At 35.6% G+C, this 24,160-nt stretch overlaps 2 protein-coding genes across 7 annotated transcripts; one reads left to right on the top strand and one right to left on the bottom strand.

Annotated features, from left to right (window-relative positions):
* The first annotated feature begins 120 nt into the window (after positions 1-120).
* LOC136223898 (uncharacterized) lies at positions 121-2,100 on the top strand. Its single transcript, XM_066012068.1, has 3 exons — positions 121-549; positions 625-755; positions 1,259-2,100. The coding sequence occupies exons 1-3, from the start codon at positions 346-348 to the stop codon at positions 1,872-1,874; spliced, it is 951 nt and encodes a 316-aa protein (XP_065868140.1). The 5' UTR covers positions 121-345; the 3' UTR covers positions 1,875-2,100.
* Positions 2,101-2,598: 498 nt separating this feature from the next.
* On the bottom strand, positions 2,599-22,330 carry LOC136221815 (ENHANCER OF AG-4 protein 2). Of its 6 annotated transcripts, XM_066009249.1 has the most exons (14): positions 21,850-22,330; positions 20,766-20,842; positions 17,437-19,548; positions 16,827-17,334; positions 14,269-14,377; positions 14,015-14,127; positions 13,744-13,931; positions 11,296-11,950; positions 10,705-11,200; positions 9,770-9,865; positions 9,567-9,660; positions 8,511-8,697; positions 4,285-4,397; positions 2,599-3,140 (listed from the first exon to the last, which is right to left on the bottom strand). In XM_066009249.1, the coding sequence occupies exons 1-11, from the start codon at positions 21,958-21,960 to the stop codon at positions 9,590-9,592; spliced, it is 4,536 nt and encodes a 1,511-aa protein (XP_065865321.1). In that variant the 5' UTR covers positions 21,961-22,330; the 3' UTR covers positions 2,599-3,140; positions 4,285-4,397; positions 8,511-8,697; positions 9,567-9,589. The 6 variants fall into 6 exon arrangements, with proteins under 6 accessions (XP_065865321.1, XP_065865322.1, XP_065865319.1 ...); XM_066009250.1 differs by lacking the exon at positions 4,285-4,397 and having other exon boundaries at positions 2,599-3,153; XM_066009247.1 differs by lacking the exon at positions 4,285-4,397.
* Positions 22,331-24,160: the final 1,830 nt, after the last annotated feature.

Below are 24,160 nucleotides of genomic sequence, written 5' to 3'. Positions count from 1 at the left end.
AAAAGACAGAGAAACGTTAGAAAGATATGTTTGTGATAAATACAATTCAAAATATATATACAATACAAGACATGTAAGTAGTGTCTAAAAATATTTATTTAAATTTGGGTGTTGGTAAATGGTAGGTATGCAAAGGCAACAATTTTTCCTGAGGTTACAAAATTTAAAAAGAAATAATTTAATTTAATTATTCAACACAAAAGAAGAAATCTTCCGGAAAAACAGGAAAGAGCTGAAACAGCCAAAACTTCCTGAAGAGAATTGTTCATCTCTCTCTCTCTCTCTCTCTCTCTCCCCTTTAGATGAGATCTCATAAAAAAGAATCTCAGGTTTATTGCAAGCGAAATGCAGATGGAAAGCCAAAGGTTGAATTGTAATGTGAATTACAGTAAATTTTGTGTAGACCCTTCTTCATGCTGTAATGGAATTTATCCTCCTAAATCCCGTTTCGAAATCACAACCGCAGAAGATTCATCTGTTGCTTCCATTGATCATCCCGTTTCCAAATTGGATACTCTTGCCGGCGTCGCCATTAAGTATGGCGTTGAGGTCAATTTTCATTCTATTTTTCTTTCTTCTTCATTTTCCTGAATATGTCTCGTGAGGATAATATTGTTTTCTTAGGTGGCTGACATCAAGAAAATTAATGGCCTGGTAAGTGATGTTCAGATGTTTGCTCACAAGTCTATACAGATTCCACTACCTGGAAGACATCCTCCCTCACCAGGTTTATCAAATGGTTCTGATACTCCCAGGTACTCCCAACAATCCTTCTCTCCTTACAAATTCCTCAGCTATAAGATTATACATTCAATTGATCATCATGTCTATACTTTTTTTTTTTGGTAAGCAATGAAATGCAACTGCACATTCAATTTATGTTTCTAGTTTGGAAAGAGCATAGCTTATGACTCTCTACGGAAAAACTGTACAAATAAATATATACTTGTAGAGTTTTACCCTTTTCAGATTCAATTAGATTGAGCATTTTGTGAATGAAATGAGTTAAAAGAACCAAATAATTTAACAGCAATTGTGACAAAATGTATTTAAAGACTCATTGCTTTGAATAGTCACTGTTGCCTGCGGTAGATACCATTGAGACCCAAAAAGAAAAGAAAAAAAAACTCATTGATTTCTCCTTTAATCGGTGTTAATCGGTGCCTCAAAACATTAATTCTTCCTTTCAAAGCCTGACGATTAAATCTTTGGTCCCCAAAGTAACTGTAAGCCGTGTTGCTGAACATTTTTTTTGCAGAAATGAGGATTCCGATACTTATGATTCATTCCAATCCTTCAAGTTTCATACTCCAAAGTCAAGAATGTCTCCAGCCATGAGTTCTTTGCTAGGTTACTATGGACTCGACTCAATTTCGAGTCCACTTTCTACTGCTTCTTCTATTACATCTTCAGGCTGCCATCGGAAATCTAGAAGTCTAGTTGACTGTTTCATGGAGGAGAAGAATGTATTAGCAGAATCAAGAGGAGAAGACTCGGAGAAACTGCTACGAAGGCGTCAAAAATCGGAAGCTGACTTCTCTAAAAGCTATGCCAACATCCCAATATTGGACGATATGTCAGGAGCTTCAAGTTGTGCAATCACAGTAAAGAACTTAGCTCTGAGATCCAAAGCATCAAATCGAGGAGACACAGGTCTTGCTACAATTGGTATCTGCGATTCTCTCGAGGCTGGTGGGTATTCTAGCGTAAGGAAGTCATCAAGCACATCCAACTTACATGATCAGGACACTTCCTCGTGGTGGAATTTGAAGCCAGATTTACAGGCCCTTTCTCAGGCAGCTATTGCCAGACCAATCTTTGATGGATTACCAAAACCAATGACTAGTAGAAGAAACAAAGCTGCACTTGATTGATTGCCTAACCTCCTACATTTTATTAAGTTTATAAGTAGATCTTTCCACATGTTTTTGCGCACAAATGCAATAATCACCATGTTTTGGCGCATAAATTCAACGGCTAGTTGTCACCGGTAAATAGAAAATAGAATGCGAGATTGCCAAACTATAGGTAAAACATAGTTGAATAGAGAGGTTTTCCAATGCACTCTCTTTTTGTACTTGTTCTACATTCATAAGCTGTCCATCCCTTCATTGTGAAATGGTAAAAGAAATTTGCAGATTGAACATGATCATTTTGCTGTCCGTTTTATTTATTTCAGAATGATTCATTGATTGCATCAGCAGACTAAATTTGGTGTCAACAAAGCTGCACTTAATTGATTGCCTACCCTACATTATATTAAGTTTAGAAGTTGATCTAAACACTTTTTTTTGCGCACAAATGCAATAATCAACATGAGAAAATAGAATGCGAGATTGCCAAGCTATAAGTAAAACATAGTTGAATAGAGAGGCTTTCCAATGTAGTCGGTTTTTGTACTTGTTCTACATTCATAAGCTGCTTAATGTCCATACGTTTTGCTGTTCTTTTTTTATTTCAGAATGATTCATTGATTGCATCAACATATATTTTCATGATGTTATTCCTTCATTTCAAATCCAGCAAACCAAATTTGGTGTCAATAAGTTAACAGCCCACAACTATATTAGAAGAAAAAAGGTAACACTAAATGCGACATCAACAGGACTTAAATTGACCAATAAATAAATTTTAGGATTTACAGATGTCTGAACAATCAACTAACCTGGAAAAAAAATCAATTCATCATAGACAATAAATGTACAAATCCATCCTCAAAGATTTGTATTAAACAAGTTTACAAGAAAACTAACTCTACACTCTGAAATAGAACTTCGTGAAGATGTACACATAGAGCTTGACAGTAACAAACGATAATAATGTTCTTCTCAATGGTGCCATATATGCTAAATAACTGAGAATGTAAGAGCAGTAATAGAGATATTCACACAAGGACTCAACAATTTGTTAACTGGTTAGTCACTTTAGAAAAGGAGAAAAAGAAAAGTATTTTGTAAGACTATGGTTACTTGGTTTTCGTAGAAAAAGATATGCCAATCTAATAAATACAAAATTATGAGCATCATTGGGCTTGAAAATCCATGGCTAGTGTTTACCTCGGCAATTTGCAGAATTTAGTCAACCAGATGGAATCTTATTCTTCAGTTTCGTCAAAATTTTGGCTAATGTCTTGCCCAGACCTGTACAACAAATCTTGAAGTTATCACCCAATTAGTATAATTACTCAGTCCAGCAACAATAACAGAAACCATCCAGCATCAAATAAATTAAAACCCTCCGTCAGGTTGAACTCCAGCCCAAGTAGGCGGGGATGAAACAACCATAGGTTTCAACCTGTTCCTGAATTTCCTGTCAGCTTGAACCCGTAACTTGTCCATACAACAAGTCAAAAAAAAAATGAAACTAATGCATTACTTCAACTCCAACTGTCAATGTTTGCTAATTTTATACGTACTAACTCATAACGACAGTCGACAACACAATCAGATAACATGTTTACCTCTGAAAACATGTGCTGCTAATATCTAGGGAGCATTTTTACATCCAAGTCGTCAAAGATACTTCTTTCTCTTCGAACACAAACTAACTTATTCTTTTAGAAACAATTTTTGTCGGAGTTACAGGAAGCCTAACACGCGCACACAAAAGAGACTGGGTTAAACCAAGTCATTTCTCTTGCTTCACAAATTCTACATCTGGTATGCAATTAAACCAAGATACTACTAGAGAAACAGCCATGAACAGAAATCCAATATTTCAGGCAAACAAGCCCAAGGTAGTTTCTACTTCACAAAAATGATTCATAGTGACAAGATGTATGTACACAAAGTGCAGATTAATTGGATATTGGCTGTTCTCTCCGCATGCCCGAGGATCAGAACTAAACACTGCATGTTGCACTAGACAATGTTCTTTTAATATTGGGGGAATACATATCTGAACTTGGATTACCTTATAAAAAAAGATGTATGGCCTTATGAAAATAAAATATGCTCTCTGTAGAAAAAAGTCAATCAATCAGCTAAGGAGCAAGGACTAAATTCAAGTCATTAATAAATGACAGGGACTGAAATTACTGATTCTGAAATAGCAAGGACTAAGGATACATAAGGAGCTTTTACTAATTGACCATAGAGGTTTCATGATTGTAAATACCCAAGAGATAAAAGCATACTGTTAATGTAATGTATAACTATCCAGGTTAACTCACTATTTTCACACTAACTCGATAACGAAAAAGCATTATGGTTGCTGGATAAAAACAATACATTTCTAATTTCAAATCAGGATCTATTAGGACAGTTATGAAGCACTGGGATGAACCTTAGTTTTTTCTCTGTGTTAAGGTGATACCAGTGAATAGCCATCTACTCTGAAGGATAAAGGAGAGGGAATGTTCAAAAGCACAGAAGACATGGCTGTGCGTACATCTTCCCCTGTCACCAATTTGATTTGGCAAAAATATCTCATTCCAAGTAACAACAGTACACACGTAGGAAATATCATACTTATGGACTCTGTAGTACCATAAATATTATACGTATTTAAAGAGCTTTGATGCTTTTGCATAATCCAACAAAACAGAGGACTTGGACAAAAGGAACTGCAGAAAAACAGCTTGAACAATCAAAATACAGAAAGCCATACAAATTTCATAACCCAAAAAAGATCAATTTTACAAATAGCCAAAAAAAAAATATTTCTATTCCCATAATTGTAATTTTCCCCATAGAATATTAAAAAAAGGAGCCAAAATTCTTTTTTGCATCTTTTTATGTCTATGTAATCTTATTTAGACATTTAAGTGGACTCGATGAATATCAAGAAAAAAAATTCAAATATAGACAGTATAGCAACAAAATAACTAATCATTTAAGATAAATGAGTAAAGATGCCTGAGTAAGAACAAAATACTCTATTATGCACATTTAATTTCTAAGAAAAGAAAAAAAATTGAATTGGTGCAGTTTGGTTGTATCAAGGAAGCTATCAATAAATATAATGCTCAAACATTGTTAACAAATACCACAAAGCCATATTTCAATGGTCTAAAACAGGCAAGCAAAGTGAACGATTCCATGTAGAGAGTTTGTATTTATTACATGGCAAAGCACTTTAACATAGATACTTTACAAATTCTGTCCAAATTGTTTAATAACAAGTCGGTGGCTTCTGTAAAAAAAAAGCCAACTGATCACAATTCACAGGATACCTAGAGTTTGACTTGGTAAAAACTCACTTGAGCCTGATCGATGTAGCTAAGGAAGTGAGATGAAACTTACTCTCTAGGTTCAACCAAATGTCACTTCAATTAGGTCATACATAACAATCATAAACAATTATATCATTTTATTTTTAACACATATAAGGCAGACAAATGCATGCAAAAACTATTGAACACAATCAATACATATAAAGACATTAAACTTTGAAACTAATATTATAATATTCAATAACTTCATGAATGTCATAAGCCAAATGTGAGCATGATAACATACAATTTCCTTAGCTCATAAACTTGACAAGGTAGGCACAAATTGAGATTAAGGTCTTCATTCACAAAAAGCAGGCCAGGAACTAAGCTAACTTCAAAGCTCATTCACAGCCCCAGTTTCGGGGGCACAAAAAAAAAAAAAAAAAAAAAACTTTGCTGCCAATCATTCTCCTAACTCAAAATTTACAACAGAAATTTGAATTCATGCATCTGTGAAAACTAGATTATATAAACAGCATCTATACCAAATCAGTTTTACATGATATTAGGGGTTCCACCAAAATATGATAAAATCTCCATCCTGTGGAGCTATTATCACCACTTTAAATGTATCCTTCACAAGCAGCAATCATCAATGTGAAGAGGCAGCAACAGACACACTCTTAATTGCCAATGAAAAAAAAAAGAGCTCTCTAGTTTCCATAAAACCAGTTAAACAGGTAATCTAATATGCAGTACAGGTTAAACAGCACAAAGTAGCTCAGTCTACGCAAAATATGACTGGTTAAAATTTTGCATGACTTTTTAAGCAAGCCTGTAAAATCCATGATAGATATTAAAACCTGTAGCAAGCAACATAGCACAATGTAATTGAAGTTAGGTTACACAGAAGTTTCTCAAAATAAATTAACCACTGAAAATTTCAGCATAATGCCGAGGGAAACTGTATTCAAACTTCGAGAAGTGGCTGCTTGATAAAAAGGGCGGCCCGGTGCACTACACGTCCCCGCTGAGCGAGGGTCCGGGGAGGGCTCCCACCACAAGGGTGTATTGAGGGCAAGCTTTCCCCTGCCAATTTTTTTGGCAAGAAGCCGCTCCTAAGACTCGAACCCATGACCTCTCAGTCACACGACAACAACGTGGCCGTTGCGCCAAGGCTCGCCCTCAAGTGGCTGCTTGATAAAAAAAAGAAAAATAAAACCAGAGAAATTCAAAACCATGAACAAAAATTAGATAAACGAGCATTAAAAAAAAAGAAATTAATAATAATAACTTGGCTCCTGTTCAGGAGCCATTCTTAAGAGTATGTAATAAGTTAGTTTATTTACTTATTTTAATAACTAAATCAAGAGGCGTAAAGGGGGTGGTTTACTCAAAGAGCAGTAGCAGACTCTTCAAAGGAATATGGAGCTAAATTTCCTAAGGCCAAAACAAAACAATTTAAGAACAAGAAGCTGGACTATACTATTGCTCAGCATAAACTTAGTAAGTTCTATAATTGATCAAGCTATCTACAAAACAAGAAAAAGACAATCAAATAAATGAAACCTTGACATAAAATGTCATTTCGAATAAATGGCTACAGATTCCATGGTTAACTAAGGGAAACCTGATACCAACTTTTGAAGTGCTAAAAACTTTTATGAGTTAGTCCTAAATACTTACAATAGTCTACGAAGTTTCTTAAAAAAAAAATTGAAAACATCAATTCTAATATTTAAGTAAAGCCAAGTTTTCAAACACATAAAAGTGAACACCTTTTGTCAGTGAACGTCAAGTTTTTTATGATTTTATTTTGAAGAATTAAATTCATCAGACAATATGCAATATTACAGCCAATTATATTGCAATGTCATTAATTATTTCCTCAAATCAAAGATTTTAATATAACTAAAGAGGTTGAAAAGAATTATTATCCAAGAAAAAAATCATGAAAGAAAATATTGGTCGCTATTATATTGATGTATAGTTCGCATTTTGCTACTACATTTGAGATCTCATTAATCGAAAAATTCAAAATTTACCATTGTTTATCTATATTTTAGTTTTATTTACTGATGCAATTTTGTCTTTCATGGCACGACCATTCACTAAAAGGTTTTTCACAAATCAAGATGTTTGAAAGAGAGAAGGGGAAAAAAGAAAAAGAATATATTCTAGAAGTATTAGGACTGAAATTGTAAGAAGTATCATCTAAATAGCAAAATTAGAATTCATCTGAGAAACGAGACATGAGCAAAATTTCGGAGAACTTTTAGCATGATAAGAAGCTAAGAACTTTTAAGGATCTCAAAAGCCATCATCACTTCAATAAAACAGAAAAGCTGAGGAGAAGGGCAAATTCTCCAAATGTAACAATAGAGAGAGAGAGAGAGAGAGAGAGGAACATGAAGACGATCTTTATGTTGAAAGATATAGTCTTACTATGGAACAATATGTCAAATCACCTGTTTAAAACCTTTCTTCACAAACCCTTCATTTAATGCCTCAAAACCTCATTGAGTTTATAGGACCGATTTCAGCAACATCAAAAACAAAGATTTCAGAAGTGAAAATACTTCTAATAACTTTACATTCATTTTCCAAATGAATAGATGTGCCATCAACTTTCACAAGAAAAATACTTCAACTCCTCAATCTTATTTTAAAAAAATAAAATCTGTGACAAGTCTGTACCACCATCTTCTTTATGGAAGTTGGAAAGTTCAAGAGTTTAACCTAAAAGTGAAATTTTATTTGAAGAAAAGGGAATTAATACCAACAAATTCGACTAACAGATATTAATTGGACACCACAGTGCAAAAGCATAATACAGCATGCAAGCGTCAATAATAATTACACAGTACTTTACATCAATTCGAGCGAAGTCTCCTTCAAACTATAACAAGCATAAAATCATCACATTTCTTCAGCTAAGGATTACTAAACAACCATCTCTATTACCGTGGAGAAGGACTAGAATACAAAACCACTGCATTGCAGCAGTTGACCTGCCAGGGCCAGCTGGCTGTCTCGGCATGCCGCTACCCAGCAGTTAGCACTGATGACAGCCATGATGCTAAAGTTAAATGTTGTAGGACAAGAAGAGAAAAGCAGAATAGGCCCATTTCTATCAAATTCAAAAGCAAGTTTTAGTACGAAGCTGAGCCTTAAACAATGAAGAATATCATTGTACACATAACATCAGCAAATTACTAAGGAATATTGAATTAGAGAAAAACACAAGGTAAAATACACATTTCACCATTGCTCAAATCTGTCAACTGAGACATTTTTTCACTTATATTTGTAAAATTTGAGTGTAATTACAAGAGTTGGAAGCAGATGTACTAACCAAGTAAGAAACATGGGCCTACACTTGGAAGAAAATGTTCCCAGGATACATTTGTCAGGAAATATTACAATATACACTGTCCTGTCAAGAGCATCCAGAAGGTCTTCAAGTGCCAATTGTGCCTCGCCCAAGAGAAGTTCCCTTGTAAAACTATATTGATAAGGTGATTTGCTTTTCCGCCATATCACTGAGAAAATCAACAGATACAGTAGGCTACCCATCAGACAAGCAATACAAAAACACAAATGATATCAAGACATATTCACATCTACAAAAACCATTTGTAGGAAATCCTATTTGCAAAACATCCAGACTTGCAGTTTTTGTATTGGGGAATCCCAAAAAGAATTTACATAAAAAAAAAAATCAACCTAGGACATTTTAAAACCAGTTACATCGGATCTTTGATTGAAAGGTATACAGTTTAGGTTGTTGGTTCAACACCTTGACAAACAAAAGTAGACTGATGTTAAGTTTGTTCTTTCATAAAATAGACTCCATTTGTTTTATATCCCCTACATGTCATGACAATTATTTTTTAATATCATTCATGTTGTAACTCTATTAAAAGTAGAACAAAAGAGCACTACATTATTATTATATTATAACACAACTGCACAAAAAAAAATGAATGTAGAACATGTGTTTTTTAATAAATGAAAAATAAAATCTATCCAGCAGCATTTTATTTCATATAATGGGTTTTTTCACTCATTCCAAAGAATGAATCTCTAGAAATAGTAGTGCAGGCACTCAAGAAATACAGAATTACAACCATATTTACCATAAACTTATACCAATAAAAGCAATTACAAGACCGTAAGCCCTCGCAATCATTTATTTCAATGGAACACCCTTTTTTATATGCACATGGTAATACTAATTTCTGTAATCATGTATATACATTGTTGCTCGTGTGCTAATGAACACAAGGTAAGAAAATTTCAGCGAAAAATCAAAAAATGTCATTGAAATTTTCTTTTAAGCAACATCCAAGTGCACTCAGGTAGTACTCAAATTGTTTAGCAGGAAAGATTTAGTAAGCAATAAAATTACTTGAGGGAGATATAGACTCATTCTTATGCAGGCCTCCAGCAATTAAGGGCAGACATGTCTGGTCGACATGGCAAGATTTGTGAAACACTGTGACCTGAAGGAATAAAAAAAATAAAATCAATTATTTGGTCATAAGGAACCTAATAGTACATCAATCACAGCTCAATCAAATGAGACAGAATTCAATGAGATAGCAAGGACACCTGGAATCGGAGCTCCAGCAGGTAAACTGCCAGCAGCAGGTGGCTGAAAACCCATATTATTAGAAGGTTGCCCTTCAAAGGGTGGCCGGAAATAACCTGCCAGGTAAATGTTGATAGCATTTTTCAATTGCATAGCACAGGAGAATAGAAAGATGACAATGCAAGAAAACTAATACTGGAGAAGAAAACAAAGGTAATAAATTGGTCCACAAAATATCCTCGCACAGAAAACAATACATAGACAACAAAACAACTTTTGTATTACCCAATCATAATAGATAGAACAAAGATTTATACTCAATGAACTTCCACTAATCACAGTTCAAGATGAACATCGTCAAATAAAAATAAGTGCAAGCAACCATCAACTTTTCTGCACAACAGTCCAGCATTGAAAATGCCTTTCTGGAGCTTTAGTTTTTTCCTAAGAGTTGAGAAATGTCAAAACTTAGTAATCAATACTTGGAACAATTTCACCATAAAACCGGATGTAATGTATAATGAACTTCTAGAAACCTACCATGATATCCCTACTAGTAATTGAATGTCAAATATATCATAACATCAACATCAACACTTCATAAAGCCAAATCACGTGTGTGAAATGTCAAATTTAATATAATCATTATATCAACAATCAAAACACAAATAAATAGAACTAAATGCTAAATTTTCAGTACATGGACATAACCTTGGCAATAGCTTCACAGTACCAGATCAAACGTTTTACATGGTTATATAGAGATGTCACAGTCACAGAGTTCATCATATGCTTTCATACTAACCATAGCAATTGATTCCTTTAACCAACATTAAATCCCTCCAGGTAAGTATATTATTAATGCATTTCAACTATATTTTGATGCAAGTCCTGTACATGGAATAAGATAATTTGCCCGGTCAGAGTTACCACTAACAACAGATTGCTATCATACCTTCTTGGCTAAAAGAAGGGCCTGCATGTGAAGTAGTTCTTCCACCCCTCCAAGTGCCATGTTGATTATCAGCGTTAATTTCACTAGATGGCATCCTCCACTGTTCATCACCAATAAACCGCCTTCGTCCATCAGGATGGGAAGGTAATGGATATGGACGGAGATACGGATGTGGAGGATGTTGCTGAATTACAGGGTTTGCAAAAGAAAAATGACCTGAGACTTTTTGTGGCAGGCTGGGATGCAAAGGTCGTTGGGCAAAAGGTGCACCACCAGGTTGAAAATGTGGATTTTGCTGCGAAATTTGGGGATTTAAATACAGGTCATTATGCCCATATTCCAATTGTCTCGAAGGATTATATCCTGAAGATTCTCGAGAACTGCAAACACTTGTAGTTGTAAAGTGAGGTGGCTGTTGTGGAAACAATTCGCTTTTCACAGCACCATCCACATGATTTCCTTGAGAATTCACAGGCATTTGAGCGAGTTGGTTACCCTGCAAATGAAAAGAATACTTTAGAACAAACACATTCAACATACTCAAATTCCTAAGAGGAAGGGAGACAAAAAAAAAACAGCCACGAGTCATACACTAGATGTACTGCAAAATTCATGGGCTGCAACAGGTGCAAAAGCCAATTGTGGTGAGGACTGTAATGATGGAACAGATGGTAAAATAGATTGAGAAACTAAGGCAGGCTGCGATTGTGCTGTAGGTTGAGGTCCCAACGACTGTGGAGGTAGAGGGGGAGGTTGTGACAAAAGAGCTGGTGGAGGTGGAGGTGGTGGGGGAGATGTTGGCGGTGGAGGCGGCAGTTGTGGTTGTGGTGGTGAGGGAGGAGGTAAAGGTGGTGGTGGAGGAGGCGAATCAGGAGGCAGCGGTGGAGAATCCTCAGGCAGAGGAGGCAGCTCAACAGAATTTGTGACTACAGGCTCTGGTACTATGTTCAAGCAATGCTGCGGTGCATCCACATCAAAAGAACTTGTGCACAAAGGTTTTTCATCATTTTGATGTCCGGACACGTCTTCCATCTCAAGCTCACCATCAACATCCTCTAAAATGCAATTACGCTTGTCACTAGGAGTTACCCCACATGCTTCAGACAGGCCCAGGACACTGCTTGGTTCTGATAATGATTTAAAATCACCGAATTCCTTCAATGAACTATTCGGGAAATCATCTTCCTCGTCTTCGTCTTCAAATACATTAGAAGATAAAAGGCCAGGTAGCTGAAATGTAGCATTACTGGTCCAGCAGCCAACAGAAAAGGAATCAGAAAACTAGCATACATGCATAGCACAATCCAAAACCAGCACAGATATAGCAAAACAAAAATGCGAGGAAATGAATAGATCATAAGGGTGCAAAGAGCATCAAGCGGCAAGGAATAGACACAAATTTTCAAGAGCTGAGGCACAAAAAATGTAGACAGAATAAGACCAAGCTTACAGTACTAGCAACCATGAAATTGAACTCGATATCACAATTTCCTTCTTCTCAACTATTCTTGAAATTCAATCTATCATATTTAAGTACCAGTGGAATTATTAACCCATAAATAAGAAGACATCTTTTCCTTTTCCACACATGCAGGAAAACATAACATTTTTATTTTTCAAAAATCTAAGAGCATGTCTAGTGGTTATATTCTGTATGTGTTTTCAGAATATTGGAAGTATACAACCATTATGAAGGTTGTTCACAAATTTAGTTTGTCACTAATATTGGGAGTGTACTTTCATCTGTTGGACAAAAAAGCAATACAATGAGAATTAGTGGAGACTAGATACACGCATGGTTTCCAATTGGCCAAATCACTACACGCGCCAGATTAGGGAGCTAGATTGGAATTTGTGCACCTGTCTCCAACACTAAAAGTTGCTTTATCTGCTACAAGTTCGTCTGCAATTCAGTTTTTTAAAATATAATAAATCATTAAATTTAACTTTTTTTTCAAAGAAGTGGAATGATGCAAGTAACCCTTATAGTGGGTTGTTAACTAGCAGTGTATTTTTACCTATGTGGCACAAAGAAGTTGTATACACCATTACTGGTGCTCTAAGTATGATATGTCACCTCTACATCTCTACTAGCTCTTGAAATCGAACTTTAATGTCAAAAAGTAATCTAACTAGTATAAAACCCTTTCTTTCTACTTGTTCAAATCAATTGTATAGCTAGCTTCGTGCTTGTTCAAATCATTATATAGATAGTTGTGTGGATTAAACATTATAAAATCACAACAAAAACAAGAGAAAGAAGACCACTAGCTCTCGAAATCGAACTTTAATGACAAAAAGTAAAAAATCCCTTTCTTTCTACTTGTTCAAATCAATTGTATAGGTAGTTGCGAGGATTAAACATTATAAAATAACAACAAAAACAAGAGAAAGAAGACTATTAGCAAGGCCCCCTTTTCTTCCTTGTGCCTTAGGGCTCACATGTCTAGGCATGCACCTCAAGAAGGGTGGCGGCCTTTCACAAGTTGGGACACTGATTTTATAGCCTGATGAGCCTGAACCAGGAGGGACGTCTCTTCAACAACAAAGGTATCAAGTCACAGGCATCTAAAACAAACTCCTTACAGAAAAAGAACAAAAAAAACACAGAAAAAAGAATGCTATATAGAGCCACAAAACCATACAGAAATACATTTCTAAGGTAACAATCTAGATCGGACTTGCAAATAGTGTATTAATCAACTATGAAGCAGATTGCTCTGCAGTTTTAAAATAATTATGCCCTCGTTTTCTCAACATCATGCACGCAAATAGATTTCAATTTCGATACCCCCAAATATTGACCATCAACTATATAAATGAAAATACAATTACCATTCATTTAGACTTTTTGCTCCCATAAATGCAACATTCCAAAAGATAAATGTAAGCAACCACTTCATTACCCCATAACTACTGGCATAGCAAGGGTTGCACAATGTTGAAGGAGCAAGCAAGGAAGCATCGAAAATGAAGCAAGTGAAAATTATTGTCATCCATAAAATTGAAAAGAATAGAAAGGAGAAAAGAAACACGAACCTGCCATATTCATCAACAAGCATGCCTTCCATTTCTCTGATAGGATCATCTACAGCTCGCTCAGCTCGAGATGGACGCCTAAGGGAAAATCCAGCAGAGGAATCATCATTCGAAACTCCAATATCATCCATATAACGCCTTACAACAGATTCTGGAAAGATTTTTCTCTCGAGCCACAACCGCAAAACCTGGTGCAAAGGATTAATTTATTTGTACCCTGAGAAAGAGAAAATCAAAGTTTCCTTACAGATACAGAGGAAAGAACATTTGCCTTAAGACACTGGCGACGGTTTTCACGAGCACCGGGCCCCGAAGGAGCAGCAGCACCCAAAAGGCGTGGCAACGCTGCTTGAACTGTTGGAACATATGAAGCTCCAGCAATCCCTGAACACGTGTTACAACAACCATCGAGGCAAGGAATTAGTCAAAAACCAATTACTTTCATAATCTTCCCATCAAAAAGCAAGGGATCAATATAAGATGTGAAATATGAAAAGAAATCGCATCTAAGCAGGGAATAGAGACCTTTTTGATTATGCGAGCACTGGGTAATCGAATCAACTAGAAAGAAGAGGTCCACTTTACGATGAAAACTAGGCTCAGTTTCCAATTTTCGAATTAAGAGCTCTACAACCTGCACATTAACAGAATATGAATGTCAACCATTACAATCAGTTAGCACACTTATGCCCTTTAAAAAATACAATGTTACACTAATTCATGTGTTCAAGATACATCCATAACTTCTATTATCACACTGTCCATATTTTTGGTAAATTTCACAATTTAATGCCAAATAGTGGTCTAAAACTCGGATAATATAGAAAGAACAAATAGATTATGACACCAACTATGTTCTCAGATTAAACTGCAATATTGCACGAAGAGGGGTTCAACAACCTTAATAGTGATAGTAATCAGCTATTAGCATAAGCTGTGTCATACCTGATTCAATAAAACCTTAACAGAGAATAACATCATAGGTTCTATTAAAGAGGAGTAAATCTTAACTTCTAAAAGTAACAAAAATTTAAGACTTAAGCTTCTATCCATCCAATAATAGGTGCCCCAAGATCCCCAAAACCAGTAACTAAACAATAATTCAAGATTAATCACAAATCTTTGAACAAACAAAGCTGGTTGCTAGTACAAACATCCCTAGGCATGTTGGCATCCTTTTCAAGCCACACTGCTGACAACAATAAAGACTCCGACTTCAAGCAGATAACAGAAAGAATCACGATCACTACCACCATAACACCAGCAAAGATCATCCCATAATGAGGTAAAAAACGTTCATCTAAATGCATCTGCACTTGAAGAAAATAGAATTCAAATAGGACTCAACACAATTTATTAATTGAGAATGAGCATACCCGATATTGATGCCGAAAAGTACAAAAGAATAAAAGCACAAGGATGATTTGCACATTGAAGTGCATTATCAAAACACCTAGTTCACTCGAACCAATGTTTACTTACATCATAATTTAGCAGCGAAGCTGCATTGCTTTCAATTAAAAATGTCATTTGCTTTGTATAGTCATGCAAACAGCTCAATAGTTAAAATCCCCATCCAAATTTTTAGGAGTCTATTGATTAGCATTTGCCAAAAAAAATTGTAACCTTCCATCAGCAGAATATAATGATGTACCTTAAAGAATAAAAAGTGATTTGTGGTTAAATACTCAACACAGAAACTGATAAAGGAAGGAATTCACTGTTATTGGCCGACGAATAGGATCCAGTCACAGGTCTTTTCACAAGATAACCCTTTATTTCCCTTGCTTTTCCTGTTCTTCGAATCGCCTATCCTTGAAGCTCAATTTGGTGATTTGTAAGACATCACCCTAACTCCCTAATTCTGAATTTTTCTCAAGATTAACGATTGATTTCTTATTGAAAAGTTGCTGCATCTTATAGGAGACAAATAGACATTACAATAGGAAAGAGTTCTTAAATAGGAAAACTATTACGATATCTTTTACTAAAATAGTGCCTAAATAATAGAAAAGTAAATGCTACCATTACATAAACATATATTATTTCCTTAAAGATAATCTGCCTAAATAACGTAATCTAACTAAATAATAACAAAACGTTATTTTCCGAATTAATAGGGAAGTTATTGCTGAAATTGATTGGATAGTTATTGCTGAAATTGATCTTTTTTTACAGTGTCATAACATTCACTCTGTGCAGATGTACATGAAGGTGGGAGAATGAAGAGCAACTAAGTATGACTAAGCTCATTGTTGTTATATCACTTTTTCCTACAGCAGAAAGAATTTCATTAATTCAACCATGTTTTAATAGAATGAAGACCCTCTTATATTTGGACAAACGTGACTACCAACACAATTTTAAAATAAATGTTTCAAGATCTTGTCACAAATGACACTTGAATATTCAAAGAACCGATAGCTAGTAGTTGAAAACCTCAAACTCAATATATCAATCAGAGAACAAGTCAAGCTCTGTTTTTCTTCCTTCACACATTCTAAATCTAAGGGTCTATGCTTTCAAATGCCCAGAACCAGAACATTCTAAATCTAAGGATCTACACTTCCAAACGCCATCGGAACCACTAGGTGGCAGGCAGCTTTTACTTTTTCTAGTTCAATATTAGAGTCATATAGACTGGACTTTATAACAAAGTTCAGCAGACTGGAGAATATCCCGAAAATCAATTTTTTTAAAAACAAAAATCCCCATTGCATTACTACTTACAGTTAATCTAGATTCTTATACTAAAACACCCATACCAGCAAAAGATTCTAGAGCATAAATATGACAATTCAAATAGACAGAAAAAAAAAAAAAAAAAACCAACGAAGTTCCTCTATCTCGAGACCAGTGTATAGAATGGTAAATAGCAAAATAATAACAAGCAATATATGCACAGCTATTAAAATAGCTACGAAGGTCAACAAACCAATTAACATACTCATCATCAGTAGAGATGCTATGTCAAGTTAGACTATGCCTCAGCAAGAACACACATTCAGATAAAAAAATTGTGCCATCTCATCTAAGATCAGATAAACGGAAGAATGTTAATAGTTTAAATCAAGTTAACCTACCTCATTGGCAATGCCATATTTGGCACAGTCAATTGCAAGTCGTGTTGCACGCCCAATACTTTCTTTTGTCCTAGATAAAGTCTCTATCATCCCTTCAAAAGCATCACGAGCAACAGCAGCCTCAGTACCACCACTCAATGGCCCGCCAGCAGCCACGTGTCCAGAACTAACTATTTGCTCCTCAACTTCTTCAGCATCCACTTGGTTGCGCAATGTTGATTGACGACCATGCGGAGAGACAGCATTTGTGCGTTGCTGAAAAGCCAGTAAGTCTGTGGATAACAGAGTACTGCTTCCAGATAGAAAAGGTTGAATTGATGGGCTGGGACTCCTTCCCTGTGTATCATTGATGGACAAAAAAGAGCTTGGGATTCCAAGAGAATGTTGTGAGTGAGCTGCTTTCCTCTTCGCTTGAGCAGCTGCTATAAGATGCTTCATGGACGTAACTGAATCTGGAGTCTTGGAGTCGCTTAATGAACCATATCTATCTTCTGTAACGCTTTCCAGCCTGCAATTAGCCAAAAATATGAAATAAAGTTACAGAAAATAAATTACATATATACGATACAATCTCACTAACACAAGCATTTCACCAGGCAAAGGGTTATACTCTGTTGATGTTTCCGCTAAAAAAGCACCGTTACTGATCCGTGCTTTTGGAGTGATTTTTGGTCGCTCTCCAGATAAAACCGGTCTAACCCTTTGACTTGCCACATGACTTTGAGGAGTATGCAAACCATCAGGAACTAGACTAGAACCCTTATTAGTTCCAGACTGTACTCTCTTCTGATTACCACCACTGGAAGCTTTAACAGGAGGATTTGTAGCTTTATGATGTTCCACAACTACTTTGTCAACAGGAAGAGAATGAGGAGACTTCTTAGGAGAAGCCAACAATAATTTGGTATTCTTTGACGACAGCTGATCAGTTTCTGATTTCCCAGGACTAAGGATATCAAGAGCATCAGGGCCCTTTGCACTTTTCTGTTGGCTATGAGAAAGAGAAACATCATCCAATTTTGAAGGTAATTCATCTGAAGTGTTATTCTCAAATCTACTAGAATCAACACTTAGTTGAACATCAATAGAGCTTTCGTGCTGTTGACTAAAAGAACTTCCAGTGTGCGAGACAGTTTTGATATTGCTATCAGTAACAGCTGGAGGTGCTCTGAAACTTTTACTGGATCCTCCATGAATTGGAGTTTTTTGTTCATCATCTTCTTCTTCATCATCATAAAGGCAAACAGCTCTTCGCCTTTTGGGAGGTTGATTAACCGGAACTTTAGCACTATTAGAAGTAGAGTCATTGTTCAGATGAGAAATTTTTCCATTTGTATCATTAGAGTGAGACATCGCCTCCAATGCCTTCCTACGACGTTTCGATACAGGCAGCACAGCTTCATCACCGGAGACATCAGGTTTAACTTTTCCAGCTTGGGAAGGAATATTAGATTTAGCTTTTACTATATCAAGAGATGCATCAAATTTTATTTTCCCAGAAGAAATAGGAGCATCAGATTTAGCTTTAACCTTTTGCAGGGACACATCAGGCCTAACTTTCTCAATCAAGGGAGCATCATCAGGACTGGCATTCTTGGTCTGAAAAGAAGCATCAGTTTTTACTTTTATTCTATGTACAGCCAAAAGGAGTTCTCTTTGCTCATCTGATGCAGACTGTCCAACTCCTTTTTCCTCACTTGAAGAATTAGTTTTCATGTTCTTCAAGACAGATTCTTTGCAATCATCACCCCCTCCAACAGCGCACTTTGATTTTTTTGCAGGATGAGAAGATTCAGTTTTTGTTCCAAGCTCAGATTGGGCCCTTTTTTTCTTCTCAATGATCTCACAAGCATGTCCAGACACTTGTTTTTGCAGATCAGGCCTAACTTTGAGACTTTTTTTGGCTTTCGGTAGCTCGTTTGATTTTTTTCCTCTTTTGTTTTCTGAATTCGATCTAACAGATTCACTTTTTGATTTAATAGCGTCTGGGGACAAATCTCTTAAGGTAGCACCAGAAGCATCTTCTTCTTTTACTCCTTTCAATTGCTCACTGTTATCAGAGGGAATACAAATACCAGAGCCACTGTCTTTCTGCACATCAACAGAACCTCCAGATTTCCTCTTTAATACGGTGCTCATAGACTTAGACTTATTACCATTTGTCCATGCTCTTTCACCATTCTTAGAGTCTCTTCTGCAGTCAATATCTTTAACTACATCAGGGACTTCATCCTTTACTTCCGAAGGAAGATTATCCAAATACGTAGATGGTGCCACCTGTAACTGCTCACAATTGGAAATTTTAACTTCCCTTTCAGAAGAGAGAGCTGGAGAAATACTTTTCATATCACATGATATACAGGGCTTCATATCTTCATGCTCAGTTTTGATTTGTCTGTGTGAACAGTGCTTTATCTTAGAACTAAGATCACCTTCTCCATCACTTGTTTCTACATTGACTCCACTGGTACCCATGCCATCATTGTCTTCAACATCTACTTCATCATCTTCAGCGCCATTAACTGATGGTGCCTCGCCAATTGCTGATCTATCAGTATCATCTAGTGAACCACTTGATTTTTTCTTCTGCAAGTCCTGAAATTCTGCACAGATTTCCTTGACAGCTTGTGCAAAATACTTGGTCTTTCCTTGACATCGAGTTGACAATTTATTCATTAATTCACTCGTAAATACCTGAATATCAACCGGTGCAACAAAGGCTCTACAGTAGAAGAAAAACAATTGAATCAAATAATAAGATACAAGAGAGACACTATCGAACCTGAAAAAATAGCAATGGAGCATCCAACCCTCAATTAGACAATCAACCATTGTATTAAGCAGATAAATCATTATATTTTCTCCACATCCTAACTAGAAATGTTTTATTTGTTGAACTTTATTGTCACCCAAGCTTTTAGTATTAGGAAACATGGAGATGAGAGCAACAACTAAAATTGAAAATAGAAAATATGGAGCCATCAAAATTTGGAACATAAAAACTTAATAGCACTAGATATTAATTTCTATACATAATAAAATCCAACTTCTAGGGACAGTTCCTAAAACAACGCCAAGACATTTGGCCAATGTTTTTACCATTCTACAACTATTATTGGGCTTTAGAACTATTTAGTGGGCATAATTCTGTAATTACCGATTTCGTTCAACTGCATAATTAAACAATGATGATACCTATACATGTCACTCAACAAGATAATTAGCTTAACTCAATGATATATTTAAATAATGAAAAACCTAAATGATATGAAGGTTTTGATATCACACTAACATGTCAAAACTTTTTACAGAAACTAAAGACCCATATGAAGTTTACTGTATAACTACATCTCTTTTAAATTAGTCAAATGATAGCTCACCAAAATTTACTACTTGTATTTGAGTACTTAGAAAAAAGGGAACATTATGTCTTCATAGAGTGATTGCAACTAATAAAATTGAATTTTGGTCTTGGCTTCAGAGTAAATTACTCGGATAGAGTTACTTCGTTCCTTAAGTAAAAAAATTAAAGATCAATTCAAAGTAGACGACAGACAACTCTCATGAGTCCTTCAAATCAAAGAAAGAAAGACTTTAATATTACTAAAACTAAAATAAATACAGAGGCAAAACAAATGCAGAAAATCAGCACATAAAAACTACTCCAGTATGTCTCATCCAATATGGAATTGTTTATATTGTTTAAATAAATTTTGAAAATTTATAGCATGCATTTCCAGAGCTACAAAAACCAGGGACTTGTGGTCTTACTATGTTTTAGATACTTCTAAAATGGTTAGCAAACATCTTATTTTGATGCTTGGCCTGCAAACCGGGCAACACATGGTACCCATTCTTGAGAGTTACCAAACCAACTAAAGTCACAAAGATAGTCCTGTTCCAATAGTTTGCCATGCATGTATATACGTATGAACTTACATTTCTTCAGTTCCAAAAAACTGAACAAAATACTTCTTAGGATCAGGTGCTTTCTCCCAATCTTCAGGACGACTTATCTGGAATTAAAAATAATATCATTCAGCTAAATACCAGCCAATTTGACATATAACCTCAAAAGTGAAAAGTAATCAAATGATCAACTGGTAGGGGAAGCTTTACTCTAAGCTGATAACTTTATTTTCCAATCATGCCAAGTAACAACAATCATCTTGAAAACTAAAAAGAGGAAAAAAGGGAGAAAATGGAAAGACACCTCACTAGCTAACTCATAAAAGGAAGTCACCAGGGCTTATCTTCCATGCATATAATATTATACCCAAATTTTCAGTAAAGAATTGCAGAGCAGCAAATGCAAATCGCAAATGCAGATGTTTAATGAAACAAGAAAGGAGATGAAACTTGGCAGTGAGAAACAGAGAAAATAAGTGACTGACACAGTTCAGCTGTACAATGTACTAAGATTAAATCAATCAAAAACAGTAACTAATCATCATTAAGTGTGAAAGGTCATAAAGCATAACATAAATAACTAAAATCACAATAAATAAGCAGAGGTTTAATTATTTTAAAAAAGAAAGTTGCACTTATATAACATCCAGCTTCAACTATATCAAATGAAGTGGAAAAAATTCGAGAAAAATAACACCCATCAACTAATTACAAAACTGCTGCATTTCGTGCTTAGGTTCCTAGAAAACAACAAGAAAAAATAAAATCAAAACATGTTATGTGCACCCAGAAAACCTAGTCCTGGTATCAGTAACAAAAACTAACAATGTGTGCTTGTCCTGAAAAGAATCCATCTAGAAAACATACCCAGAATTAGCAAAATAACACAAGTTCAATTCAAATCAAAATTAATCGAAGTAATGGGCGAAACAGTGCTATCTACTCCACATAAAGACAATAAACATTTTGGCAGTCGAAAAATGAAGAGCAGCCTTAAAACTGATTCATGATTTGATAAACAACAGAAATCATCAAAAGGAATAAAACAGAACGGACGATCAAAAACCACGTAACGAGATTTGAAAATGACAGATAAAGCAAAAAAGAAAAAAACCTTGGCAGGCCAAGCAGGGAAACCCTTGACTTTAGCAAGGACGAGATCGCCCAAACTCAATTGGTTCTTTGCTTTCGCCTTGTTCGCTCCTTTTTTACGCCCCGGAGCCATAGGCGTCTCTGTAATCGCCGCTCCTTCTGCTGCTGTTGTTAGTGTCGATGATTGCAGAAAAAACAGGAAATGAAATTTCACCCCAAAAGAAAAAACCCTAAAACTGAAGAAGCAAAATCGAATCCAAAAATTGAAAAATCGTGAAGCAAAACACGAATAAACCTCGCCGGATAATTCACCGGCGAAAAGAAGCCGGTTAGGGTTCCGGCGAAAGATATACGCTAGGGCATGGACAGAAGAGAGAAAGAGTGAAGGTTCAGCATTGGAGAAATGATGCACAAAGAGAGTGCAGATTTTAGGTAGAAAGATAGTAAAGGCGGTCGAGAGAAGAGAGAAGAAGATGTGATGTTTGGGCGTAAAGAATTGGATAGATTTGGGTCATTTAGTAATTTTCCATAAACTCTCTTTTACGCGCAAGTGATGTCGGCGTTCTTGCATAACAGAGCTTCCGGTTAATTTCAATTTTCAAAACCGTATTTCTTCGGGACATATCAAGTTAATTTTATTTGAAAATTATTTTTTTTTTTTTGAGAAAATTATAAAATTAGATCAAATGAGAAATTCATTTATATATTTAACTCATTTACTCAACCTACTACATATCTAGACTATGTTTGTGTGACTTTTCCAAAATATCCTTACATTCTCATCTTTCCCCTTCCCCGTATTTGTTACGCGAACGGTTACTCTCCCCAAATGATTTCCAGACGTTTGATCTTTCTCTCTTCCTTTAAATTTCGTGAAATCCGCACCATTTCTCCACATCACCATGTATTTCTCTTCTTCATCTCTTGATTCTTCATCTTCCTAATCCTAGAAAACGAAGTCATGGTTCTTCATCTTCCTGTTCCTACTCATTCATTGGTTTCTTTCTTCTTATTACCATCGAAGAAATGGTTATTCTACGTTATTTTCATTGTTTTTCTCAGTTTATCATATTATTATTGTCGATTTTAAGGGTGAAAGGCGTGAAAAATGTAAGTATCTACTGTTTTCTCTGTGTTTTTCCAGAAAATCACTTCGTGTAGTCGATGATTTCGTGAAGATCTACGATGAGAAAGAGCCTGAAACGTGAAGATTTGCAATGAGAAAGAGCCTGAAACGTGACGATCTACTTCGCGAATCGATTATTTCGCGAAGTCTGCGAGTAGAAAAGTTCATGATTTTTCACTTGCAGACTTTGTGAAAGCATCGATATGTGACGTAGATCGTCACGTTTCAAAACTCGCAGACTTCGCGAAAGCATCGTTCGCTAAGTAAAATCATCATCTTTCCTTCACATTTATATTCGCATGCTTCACTAATCCTCATTTCGTGAAGCCAAATCGTCCTTTTTTCTGCCTAACACGATTAAATTTTTCTCAAGGTGGTTGAATACATAACATCCCTTTTCTGGAAGGTGGCGTACTAGGGTGCAGGGGAGGTGACTTTCCTTCCTGTATAGGAAGAAATTTCCCTCAAGATTGGCCACATTCACTTTAAAATGATTCATTAAGAGAGATTGTGCCAATCTTGGTGTGCACCATAAGAAACGTCCATCCCAAAAAGTCTCGACTTCCATTTATCATCCCAAAAAGTCTGGACTTACAGTACAAGGAGAAATTTTCGTCCAGATTCATCAGGTTCACTTTGAAATGATTTGCTAGGAGTTTATTGTGGCAATCTTGTTGTAAAGTTTGATAATGTTATGATTTTATTGTTAGAATCTCTTGTTGTTTGGCCTTTTTTGTTATATACCACTTCGCGAATACTCTTAAAAACACGTCCAGATTTCACATATGCGGATTAAAATCATCAACTAAACCAAACATTAGCTTCGCATATGTCGTGAAAGCATCGTTTCGCGAAGTCATACGGGAGGGAGACGGTCGTGCCGTAAAATTACAAACATATTGAGGGTATTTTGGGAAAGTCACACAAACATAGTCTAGATATGTAGTAGGTTGAGTAAATTGGTTAAATATGTAAATGGGTCTCCCATTTGACCAAATTTTGTAATTTTCCCTTGTTTTTTAGAATAAATAAAGGTTAATAGAAGTTAAATGTTTACTTCCTCTAACCTCCAAATTGGAGGTTAGTGAGAGTAATGTAAAGCTGTTTAAAAAAAATTGTCTCTGCAGAGTAAAATTAACTTTACTTCCCCACCATATTTCAACTCACAAATGAAGTTTAAAATTTAACCTTATTTACATTTTATAAA

Source organism: Euphorbia lathyris, chromosome 3 (assembly GCF_963576675.1).
Source record: "Euphorbia lathyris chromosome 3, ddEupLath1.1, whole genome shotgun sequence".
NCBI classification, from domain to species: domain Eukaryota; kingdom Viridiplantae; phylum Streptophyta; class Magnoliopsida; order Malpighiales; family Euphorbiaceae; genus Euphorbia; species Euphorbia lathyris.
The sequence above is the reverse complement of the archived record's forward strand: the minus strand, read 5'-3'. Positions and strand labels throughout refer to the sequence as shown.